Source organism: Echiichthys vipera, assembly GCF_963691815.1.
Source record: "Echiichthys vipera genome assembly, chromosome: 21".
NCBI classification, from domain to species: Eukaryota; Metazoa; Chordata; class Actinopteri; order Perciformes; family Trachinidae; genus Echiichthys; species Echiichthys vipera.
The window spans coordinates 14,362,135-14,374,384 of record NC_139846.1 but is presented as its reverse complement, the minus strand read 5'-3'; the positions used below and the strand labels follow the sequence as shown (position 1 = coordinate 14,374,384).

The 12,250-nt window shown below is 39.9% G+C and overlaps 2 protein-coding genes across 2 annotated transcripts; one reads left to right on the top strand and one right to left on the bottom strand.

Annotated features, from left to right (window-relative positions):
- The first annotated feature begins 382 nt into the window (after positions 1–382).
- On the top strand, positions 383–3,529 carry sbspon (somatomedin B and thrombospondin type 1 domain containing). The gene is made up of 5 exons (XM_083936316.1): positions 383–867; positions 1,744–1,938; positions 2,089–2,167; positions 2,708–2,884; positions 3,059–3,529. Exons 1-5 carry the CDS (start codon positions 645–647, stop codon positions 3,174–3,176), a joined length of 792 nt encoding a protein of 263 aa, XP_083792442.1. The 5' UTR covers positions 383–644; the 3' UTR covers positions 3,177–3,529.
- Positions 3,530–3,685: 156 nt separating this feature from the next.
- On the bottom strand, positions 3,686–8,268 carry terf1 (telomeric repeat binding factor (NIMA-interacting) 1). The gene is made up of 11 exons (XM_083935723.1): positions 8,071–8,268; positions 7,689–7,784; positions 7,172–7,299; positions 6,654–6,740; positions 6,413–6,562; positions 4,984–5,090; positions 4,855–4,881; positions 4,556–4,653; positions 4,337–4,410; positions 4,056–4,207; positions 3,686–3,899 (listed from the first exon to the last, which is right to left on the bottom strand). Exons 1-11 carry the CDS (start codon positions 8,252–8,254, stop codon positions 3,863–3,865), a joined length of 1,140 nt encoding a protein of 379 aa, XP_083791849.1. The 5' UTR covers positions 8,255–8,268; the 3' UTR covers positions 3,686–3,862.
- Positions 8,269–12,250: the final 3,982 nt, after the last annotated feature.

Here is a 12,250-nt window from a genome sequence, read left to right as displayed (position 1 = left end):
GCTCTGCGGGTCCCCTGGCACAATTGTCTGGAGACCTGCCAACTGCTCACATTCCTCCCTTTCTTTTGGGACTCAGAGGTGGCAGAGAGTGGCTGGGCGAGACTGGTATCAGGGTCACAGTAAATCTGCGGGAAGTACGTAAGAAAGACAAAGACGCAATGAGACAGGTGAGACAGAGACAAGAGAGAGGGAGAACAGAAGTAGGAGGCGAAACAGCTCACCCCTCCCTTGCCCTTATTGTCTCCTTCCGTGTGCAATCGACTGGAGGGAGGCGCTCAGCTGGGAACGGGGAGAGAGACACCAGCTATGAGGGAGAGACCACAACAATAATGAGAGACACAGGAGTCTGATCAGAGCTGGAATGGGTTGTTCCGTACTGTAGGTTGCTCTGCAGACCTGTTTCTGGAGGGAAACAGAGGGGCTGGACACAGAAGAAGGATACAGGAATTCCAGGTCACAAGGGCTCCTGTGGTAGAGCCGTCTTGGCTGGGCTGGTATTTCAAACCTCTCCCTCTCACGATCATGAGTGTGACAGGCGTAGTGTAGGACCACGGAGGGAATATTAAAAAAAGGAGAGTGGTTAATTTTATATCGGGGCAACTAAGAGACTTTTACTAAAGGGGTTTAGCCTGACCCCCCTCAGGATGGGATCCTCTGTGGAGTTTGCCTGTTTGCTGCTGGTCGTTTCCACTCTGGGAAAGAACCACTTGGTGTCTGGGGGTTGTGCAGGGAAATGCTGCCGGGGAAGAGACTTGAGCTGTCTGACCACTGACTGGAGGATGGACCGTGTGTATGGGACATGCTACTGCGACGAGGGCTGCGTCAGGACCAGGGACTGCTGCTTCGACTACTTCACCGAGTGCCCAGGTGAGGGATGAATGTAGGGCCCACCCACTTTGTTTTTTAGCACACACCTTAACTATACGATACCATTGGGAGATAACCTGTCGCACAAGATAACCCCAACTCTTGCTAAAGATAGATTATCGGACAGAAGATAAAGATAGTTGGAGATTATATTCAGTACCTGGGTGGCTTATCACATACTGTATCTCTGATGATCCAAATTCATCCGAAGCATGTGGAATTGTTTTTATACATTTATCTTCACCTTCTAACTTGCGCAGTGCACTGCAATACCAACACGTATTTTTCTTCTGCAGTGTGTGTCATAGCAGCTACATCACCAAAAGGCAATAATAAGTTCACCAAATAACCAAGGGAGCTCTGTATCTAACCTCATTTCAGTGGACTGGCCCACATAATGGAATTAGTACAAATATTTGAAGAATGTGATTCTGTCAAACAGTTGTAGCAATTACAGTTCCAGTCAAACAAGCTGAGCGTACTTAATATGTGTTACAGGCCGATAGTGACTAAATCTGCATGCTTAATGCGTCCAAGCTTGATCATTGAGCACAGAGAGTGACTGAAAAGAAAAATCACAGGACTTGGCATGATCTCCAACCACTTGTAGGCCTAAAGCAGGAAACACTTATTCTACAAGTCACAATCAATGCTTAATTGACCTAAAGATATGCCCTGGATATTCAGCTCCATTGGGGTAATTGTAATTATGCAGCTTACAAGGTTTCACTGTTGCTGTGACTCAGAAGAGTTAACTCTGCGTGTAAACAGTTGGCAAGTCCAACATCTGTGAGTTTCAAAGCAGTTCAATTGTTTGCTAACACGGAGGATATCCTGTAATATTTTTTCTCCCACAATACGGGTGTCAACATCCAGCTCAGGACTGTGCTGTGAGTGACTGGAGCTTCTGGAGCGGCTGTGCCAAGCCCTGCAAGCCTTCAGTAAGAGTCCGTGTCCGTCATGTAGAGCAGCAGTCCAGTAACAGCGGCAAGCCCTGTCCCAGCCTGGAGCAAAAAAGTGGCTGCAGGGAGTACAGAGACCACCAGGGCAGCCACTGTGGACTCGACTCAGGTTTACAAACATGAGCTTTCCCTTGTTTAATATACCTACAATTTCTACTGTTATGATTGTATTATGTGTCCATTTTCCCCATGACTTTGCACTTTTAATTGGCTGAACCTGCTTACTAATAGAATCAGTGAATTGGTTTTGTCTTATCAGGTCCTGCATTCATCACCAGCATGGAGTTTGGCAAGGGAAGACCCAAGCATGACAACTATGGAAACCCCCTAGAGCCTGGGTAGGTTTCACATCACGCTCATTTAAAGCTTCCCGAAGTACTCTGAAACTGCACACAACCTCAGGTATCTTTTAATTCAAAAGTTGATGAATTCTGGCATGAGTTAACTTCATTTTAACATGATGCTGTGTAAAAAAAATAGATAACAGCCCAACCCTTTTCCCCCCCATCTGCGTGAACAACCAGTGTGTTTGCACACCTGGATGTCTGTCTACAAATCATTACATATAACAAATGCTGAGAGACTGCCCACAACCCTTTTGAAACTGAATAATCAAGAGTTTAATAAGGACTGTCACATGAAAAGCACATGCACAAAACACGACAGTAGCTAAATTGCGTGCAGCTTAGAGTGAACCAATCGGCTGAATTATTGCTGTTTTATTTTACACTTGTAGTGATGGAGCAAATTATGATCTATTCACCAACTTGATGATGCCCCCTTATTGTGTAAACTTACTTTAGTCCTCTATCTTAATTCATTTTGGCGCAAATATCCCAGGAATGACAGTGTGACCCATGTGCCCCTTCTCCCCTCAGGTTCTGTGTGGAATTCACACTGGAGTCCCGGACACCCCACTGTACAGTGGAGAACCGCCCACACACACACTGGATGCGGTACATAACAGAAGGCTATAAAGTTTGTGTGGTGTGTGAACCTCCTGCTATGCGAAACAATAGTGGCAGCTGCCAAGGAGACGGTCTGGAATCAGACAGGTATGAAGTTATGAACATTTACTTGCGTGGGATCTCATTTTAACAAACCTGTATTACTGACAAGAATTGGTTTGATAAACTGCATTTTACATTAAATATATGTTCTAATTAAACCATTTTATCAATCTAAAGATTTAACATTTAAATTCTACACTTTTGTGTACTGTGTTGCAGAGAAGTTTTGCTCCACTGGCAGGCGGCGGGGAACCACCAGTGCAGTGGGACATGGAAGAAGATCCAGAAAACACAGCAGTGCGACTGTCCACCACAACACAGCTTCGTCTTCATCTGATCCAAACAAAGCACCACAGAACATTCTCTGATCTGGTGTCCACAATAACATTTCACAGCCAAACTCCTTTCAACAGTGACACTGAAAGGCTGTGGTCAGACCAGGCGCCTCAATGCTTCCAGCTTTCAAAACTATGAAAAGCCATAGATGTGACGGTGGTGCAATGCAAATACTCCCGATAATATGCTACACACTGATATAAAAGCATGTGTCAAATCACTGCAATCACCACGCACAGGCCCATTGCTCTACGAAACTTTTCAGCACACCATGTAAAGACACTGTTGTAACTTGTACAGTACTTCACCTTTTTAAGTACACATTAAGCACCCTTCATTAAGTTCATTTTGATTTCTTTTATTGTAACAAGCCACTGTAAAAAATGTTAATAAATTCCTGGAAAAAAACATTTAACTATGATAATTGTAATCATATTTTATTTGGGACCTGATTGTTTTTTTTTTTTAAAGAGAAATACAAATGTAATGCAATTTGATACATCAGCATCAGACACACATGCACACAGTATAACACAACACACAATCCAGCAACAGTTTAGCAAACGGGCTGAAAGGGGTTACATTAAGAGGAGCTGCTACATTGTAGGAGTCAGAGGGGCACAATTACAGATTTGTAAAATATCAAATGTGTCCTACCATAGAAGGCAATGCACATAGCCCACTTCATTATTGTGTGTTGATTGCCCTCTTGTGGTATTTTGTTCTTGGTGCAGACAGAACAGCAGCAACACAGGAATAACACAAAAAAACATCTTTAGCGATTAAGCCATGTGCTGATATCAGTTAACACAATACATTTATTTACAGGTAAAAGGCTATGATATATAAGTTAATGAGGCTCTCCCCCACTTTAGCCTACTTTTTTGCCTTCAATAGCACTCTCCAGCGGTCTTTGAGCATGGTGCCGGTGCGTCCTTCAAAGTCATAATCTACTAACATGAGAGACCACTTTCCCTGGCCATGACGTTTAACTCCATCCCTCAGGTATTTGTCCAGATGGGGCGGCCATTTCTAAATAGCATAAAAATAAGGAATTTAAATTTCTGAATCCCACCTAAACGGAAGGTAGCATCGGAAAGCTGCTTCACATATTTGATATGGAATTAATTATTTGGACAGGAGTCGTGGAGTTCAACTTACCTGAGGAGGTTTTCTTGTTTTTGCGATACCAGAGGTGTCCGCTGAGAATGTCCTAGATGTTATCTGAGATAACTCTGATGGGGAGGTGAGGGGGGGTTAACATTATCTTTGGCTTTGGTCAACACTCAGAATTGTGTATGAAAATACTGTCGGATAAAAGCAAAACATATTTCGTTTTTAACAGAAATATAAAATAACAGGGGAAAAAAACAAACATACCAGACTGGGAGATTCTTCTGACGGAGACAAAAGGCTTCTTGCATGAATCTGGTTTCCATACCTCTGTGATTTTACTTGACAGCAGTTTCCGTTTTGCTCTGTGGAAGTGTAATTAGTGGTCTAAGAAAATATCGATACACTTGAGTAACAGGGTATTATGTATTGTGACACTGTCGATTTTTAATTAATAGTTTATATGCAAACTTGGTTTTTTTTTTTTTTAACCCATATACAGTATGCTCTGTATCTTTTACCTTTACCCCAACAGACTGCAAAAGACACATTTAATGTCTACTTACCTCAAATGTACAGCGTTATCCTTTTTCCTGTTGGGGATAAATGTAAAGTATATTGTTCAATCCAGAATTGAAAAGGATCATGTGCAAATTTCAATTGAATAAATCAGGGTGTTAAAGGTTATTTCCTACTTTTTATCTTCTGCTGATTTGTTGGCTTCTTCTGAGAGTGAGCTGTCCTGTGTCACCTCATTCTCCACACCCTCAATGTTCTGTGACGACACCATCTTTGCGGCTGCCTGATAGATGGAGAGGCCGACAAAAACACACAGACTAACATAAATTATGTTACTAAATACGACAATTTCAGACTTCCGGGCTTCAGTATTGCTATAATGGGAACGCAAAACTAATGAGGCATGTCTTACAACACCCTTCCAAGTTCAACCTTGGTCAGCGGCCTCTATGTAAATCATTCTTGAAACTTTCATGAATAAGCAGGTCTGTTGGGCCCTGAGGGCGGCCCTGCTGTATGTAGCAGTTTGCCCTTCCAACTAATTTTGATGACAAATTGTCAATTAACTATGACTGATAATGTCACATCAGCACCTTCAGTTGGTCAAAGCGCCATTACTCAGGAGGAGAGCATAGCTGAACAGGTGTGAACACAAGATCAAGACTAATTATTGACTGCTGTTTGTTAATTCTTGCCGTCGGCTGGAGCAAACCATTGGACACCTGCTGTACTGACAAATTAAAAACCCCGTAGCTGAAGATATTTTTCATCGCACAAACAGCTGAGTAGCAACAAAAAATTCAAGACATTTCTTTTCACATTTGTTTGGATCGAATGATAGATGGAATATGTTAAAATCAATTTATGATATGCTGGTGTGAAATTTTCAACCATCAAAATATATTTTTTATTAGTTAGCTAATCCTCTTTCATTCAGGAATCATTTCTTTCACAGTTATTCCCATTCCTAATTTTTTGGTCGTACAAAGTTGATCCTTAATTTTACATTGGCATTAATCGTGCAGGGCCAGCTGTATATAAATGTTTACTCTCATCATGAATAGACTGAATAAATCCTACGCAGGGAAAACAATTTTCCAAGCAATTTTCTAAAGCTGCTTTTCGACCCAACATTCTGGAGGCATTTAAGTCCCTTGAAAAACAATGATAAGAAGTATTAGGTTCCTTCTGCCCAATGTTATCTGCGTTTCTACCACAGTCTAAAGACATGTGAAGATTAGGCAAATTAGTCCACTGCTGTATGAAAAAGCAACATGAGGGGACAAGAGCAGCTGGTGGTTTCAGTGTAAACACACCTGTGAAGCCTGAAGTTCTGTGTGCCAACCCGTTTCATCTAATAAACATGTTAAAAAAACACCTTAGGGTTTGTCTCACTGTGGCGTCCATACTCGTGCAAGAAGAGGTACACGATCTGTTGATCTGATTGATGAAATTAATACATACTGTATATATTTGGAAATGTATCTGTGGTGACATTGGGCCTAATGTCTATACATTTTATGACCTAGGCTGAACTTGGAAGGGGTGACTAGTATTATTTTGACACAGGCTGCCACCTATAATATACTGGCCCATGTTCTGTACCTTGAGAAGGTAGTCAGAGGGATTCTTCTCCAAGTAGGTATCCAAGTAAGATTGGATTGTCTCCAGCAGGCGGCTGAAGCTGAAGCTCATGAGGAAAGGGTGGTAAGTTTCCCTCTGTGTCACTATTGTCGACAGCTTAACTCTCACGTTCTGTTGAATAATGATAGTTGTTAAACCTTACATACTTCAGTATTGACTCTGTGCTTTTGAAAAGAAAAGAGACATTAATGAGCATACAGACCTGTGGGAATCCATGGTTATCCTCTAACCATTTGAGGACAGAGGAGGCAGAAGACATTTTGCCTTTCTCCAAGCACACAGCCACAGACTGGGAACAGGGCAAATGCATCAGATGCCTAATAACAATTAGGACAAAGCACGCTGTGTGACATCAGGGCTAGGGATGTCAGGATTAAACGATTTTGCCATAATCTCGGTTACATAACATCACAGTTTCATAACCTTAAGAATTGTAGAAACTACGATATGTATGGTGTCCTGATTCCTGTGAAAACTAATCTCGAGTCACATTGTTTACGTGTGTGCCAGTTTGTTTTGTGTGTGAGAAAGTCGTGTCACTCATCTGAAGCGTTGAGAAGAAAAGCTGTAAAAAATGTATAATATCTGCCAAAAGCGCCTTAAATAGGCAGTATTCAAAATCTGCTATCGTGACATCCCTAATCAGGACGTTACATGGCTAACCTTTAAACATTTAAAGCCCCCTCAGGACATTCCCCACCCCAAATCATTTGAAATTACCTGGACAAGCAAAAGAATGGTGATGTTTTTGAACAAACTTTCATCTGCCACGGTGTGCTCTAGGTTTGCCCATATTTTGGCGGCAGACATCAGAGGCATCACATTATCATCCTTTTCAAACAGAACATCTGGGGAATAACAGTGAATTACATGGATAAAAACAGACCGATGAGGTTTTTGTGAGTGCGTGGACATTTGTACTTAGGTGTGTATGCAGAGTAAAGAAGCAGAGGAAAGCAGAGAAAGCTTTTGAAAACTGAGATTATACATAACATCCTCACGCATTAACTGTAAACAGACCACAAATGAGTATTTTGTGGATATCCAAGATGGGATCTTTAAACATTTACAGAGTGGTTTAAATGTGTGTATGTATCGCATATTACGTTTGAATGGCAACGTTTGAATAAGGAATGTTTTTTGAATACCAAGTAGTTTCAGCTGAGAGGCTCGACGATGAGAAACAGTATCGTTGCACACAGAGACAACTCTTCATCTTCTGACTGCTGCAACTTACCCAATTGCTTTCCATGCATGACTCTTGCAAGGAAGGCAGTTATCAGCGTTTTCTCATCATGGAGGTCTCCTCTCAGAGATGAATTCTGCGAAATGGCTAAAAAAAACAAAAACAAACACTTTACTTTACGACGATATGGAGATGATATATTTGTAGTAACATTGGTACAAAATTAACTGATTCCCTTCCCCGCTACTGATATGGCTAATTCCAATACAGGTATCATGGATAAAACGTATGCTGATTTGAGTTAAATTAGGGGTAATGAGGGTTATGTTGTTGTGGCTGTAGGAACACATAATTCACTGTAGGTAATTGTTGCTACTCGGCTCAGTTTAAGAGGAGCATATTTAGCTAACTACGTTAGCTTTGAATAACTTACCCTTGAAAATCTCAAGCGTTTCGTTGAATTCGTCAAACTTTCCTTCCTTGAAACGCCGACACACACTCACAAACACAAAGTCCAACATCCACCCAGTAGCGACATCGGTAACATGTGAAAAACAAACACTCTCGTCGAGAAAACTGGCAACTGTATCGCTTTTATCGCTAATGTCAGACTCCATGTCTGTGTTTTGGGTTTTCTCCGTGGATGGCCGTTGGTTCCGTTTGTTTCGTCTTCTTCTTCTTCTTGTTTGAAAGTTATTTGATTTCCGCGCGCTTAGTGGTGAACGCATGTTGTTGTACAGCGCCCCCTGGCGTTTGGGAGAAGTAACTACAACTACAGCTTTTATACAAATCAATATGGTATGATCCGTTAACAAAACAATAACCTCTCTGTGAACTTCATTTTATGTCCAACTTTATGGATGTTTCCCCCAAGTTTAGATGGATATACAGATGTATACTTTATTGTCACTGCACACAACAAGTACAATGCAATTTAGTTTGGAGCAAACCTGAGGTGCCATAATAAAACAGAAAGAAAAGCACACAATACAGAAACACTATGAGAACAAAAATATCTAAATTAAATATAAAGATATAAAAAGTACAAGACTGTAATAAGGCTCAATTACAGTGAAATGTGTGTATGTAGCATGCCAAAAAGACTGAGTCGGAGGTTAAACTTTTAAAAATGTACATGTTTTTGACATGGCAGAGGCGTGTGTCATACAATTACAGATGGCACCGTTGAGGTATTGTTTTCTTCACAGTGTTTCAACTGTTTTACAGCTTGCATTACACCTGAGATGAGTTTTGGATATTTGGAAAAAAAAATGCACCTATTCTCATCCACCTTTTATGTGTTGGTACTTGTTATGTAATAGATGTTGTTGTGTGAAAACAATGGATGTTATATATAGGCTAATTTCCTTTTAGCCTTGTGTGTTTCAATAAATAGTGATAATAGACCAATACTGCAATAATACTGCATGACATCTTTACTTTCTGTGTATGAGCGCCTTCATTTTCTTCATAATAAAGACGTTTCATGCCAGAGCCTTGGGTTTTGAAGTTTGGTAAGGCTGTACGGCAAGAGAAATAGAGAGATACATTATTTGCATCTAATGGAATGAAATACATTTCTCTCCAGGACTAAATCATTTATCAGCCAGCCTTGCCAGATTGCAGAGTTGTCTGTACTTTAGGATATTAAAAACATGCATATCTTTTTGCTTCAAATGCTATATCAGTATTAATTAACGCTATGTATCTAGTATACACATATTTGTATCATATTATGCACTGACCTCTTTTATACAAAAAAGGCATCTAGAAAATGCAGATGTAACCTATAAACCACAGCTCATTTGTAGAGAACACCAGCCACACAAACACATGAGTTATATACACATTTATTTGTTATTCTGCATATGCTAATAGACGTAATGGGAACAATGCGCTACAGAAATGTTGACATACATGTACCATAACAAAGTGTTCTGTGGTGACATAATTGTTCGGACTACTACATGCATACAAAGATGTTGCTTTGTACAGAAACAGTCTGTAGCTCAGAATGTGTCTAATGATAGTGTTCTCAAAAAGCTGAAAAAAAAAAACCTAAATCAAAAACTGTAAGAGGCAGAATACACAGAGACAAAAGAAGGAACAATGTAGCTTTATGCATTTTAGGGAGTAAGGTTTGGTGAGTAGAGATGAGTGACACAGACAATACCCATTCTCTCAGAGAAAATAAAAACACTCTGTACGGTATCACATGATGCCATTGTGAGACAGTAAGACAGATCACAGTCCCTTCACTTTCAGCTCACAGAAATCATTTCAGTATCCACACAAACAACATCCGAAGGGAATATAGCTGATCAATCCAAAGTCCTTGTTTCTCTACCATACCTGTCAAAATGAAGGATTACTCGAGGCTTACACGTCGACATGATTACTTCAAACAAGAGATGAAGGGAAAAAAAACGTTAAATTGAACATACAGGTAAAGAAAAAATAACTTTAACAAGCAGGTTATCATCAAACCTTCTTTTACAAAGAAAAAGTGAAAACCCAAACAACAACAACAACAACAACCACAGCTGACCCCGCAGTTTGCTTTGGAGAGTACCAAAGAATCTGTGTTTCCAATGAGGGATCAAACATTTCAAAGATAATTCCATGATCCCTCACGTGAATCTCTGATTACCAGGTCAAATTATGTTGGTCTGGGCATACAGTATGTACACAGAAGAAAGGAAATATGGACCACAACTGATCACTGATGTGATGGAACCATTTGGGAGGACTACATTTCATCTATTCTCTTAACTCTCATAGCCTTCCCTTCTCTGGCCTTCCTTTTGTCACTGTGCCTGAGGGTATGCCATGGGGTTAGACCCTCTGAAGCTGTAGGGATTGGAGCACTCAGTGGTGTTAGCATGGGAAATATTCAGATGTACCAGTGACAGTAGGGATCTCTTCCTTCCTGTCTGTGGTCGGTTAGACGCTCCCCTTCAGTCTACTTCTATCTCTAACAGTCAAACTTCTGTCCCTTTGTTGGTGCTCCTTCCTGCCTCACTGAAGACTGATGGGGGTGGATACTGAATGGTGGTACACAGATTACCCAGGAGGAGAGAGAAATATTGCCGCTCCTCACTCCAGGAGCCAAGACATCAATGGGGATTTGACAACATCACCTTTCAAAAAGTACAGAAGTTAACTAGCTGACATTAGTTGTTAAAGAAAAAACAGAGAATCTACCCAATTGGAACATCAGAGAGTTATAGAAAACCTGAGAACTCAATAACATTACTTGTATCTATTACATAAAGACCTGATTTCTCCTATAAAATTAGAATTTTCTGTACAGTGCTATATGAACAAAGCAAAATGACTTGCTACCTTCTCATAAACAGCAGTGTTATGAAAAGGAACGCATCATTTCAACCACCATATGGCAGGAAATTGTGGTAGTGCTCCATTTTGGTTTAGAAAAAATAGAATCATTCTCAACGTTAATTCACAAAAAACATAAAATCCTTTGTGTGTGGCCATTGAAATTAGATTATCTTAATATCTTCCACAGACATTTGTTAGATTTTTATGTAAATCTAACAGCAATATAAAAGGCCCAAAGTGGTCAGTTTGGATCCCTATTTCCACAGATAATCAAATTTGAGGTCCATTAATATCTGGCATTAAGGTGCTAGACAGCACATGCCAGCCATATAATATGAAAAAGTAAAAGTCAAATTCTCATTTGCATTGTTTGTGAGATTCTGGTAGTTGTAATACTGTTTTGCCTCGTATTAAAGATATAACATTTGAAAAATACAAGTAATTTCTGCCTGTACACTTACAAATCCCATAGACAGAAAATAAAGTGCCACAATTCTTGGCCTGCATAGATTGCAGTATGCTGTATTGCACATTCCACACCTCTCTGTGAGAACAAAAAACAACATGATAATAATAATAATAATAAAAAAACAAACAATTCACCCACATAATTCCTGTCAGTACCATTCTGGTTTGTGCGGCGCTCACAAACACAATACGAGTACACTCAGCCAAGTGTCATGCTGAAACAATAAAGAAATATTCCAGCAATCAAATTGGAATCGAAGGCAACATTCAACAGATATTTTCAGTCAGTGTAAAACAAAAGTGAGAAAGAAGACGAGAGAAAAAAAAAGCTCCTTTGGGTTTAAGTTTGACTGAAAATAGTTTTGTTCACAATAAAACACAAGAACTTACAGTCCAAGACACTACGGGTATACAAAAAATAAAGATGCCTTAAACATATCAGCAGGATGGGATACACTTGCAGTAGTATGGAACATAAATCAATAACACAAGGGCGCTGAGGACAGAATATTGAAAACAATGCAGGTAAACAAACCATAAGGAAAACAAAAAACAACAACCCATAACTACTGGCGTAATACATGTTATTACCGTATATGTTACTACACAGCTGAGATAGATGAAAGCTTGTCAGTGTGCTTGATTTGGTCCATTGATATCAGAAGGAATATTATCATTTTTTGTGGTAGTCTATCCCTTTTGAATTACCAAAATTGATAGTGTAAAGCATATATATATATATATGTGTGTGTGTATTAATGACCAGATGTACTGTGCTGAATAAATAAATAGTCTTAACTTTG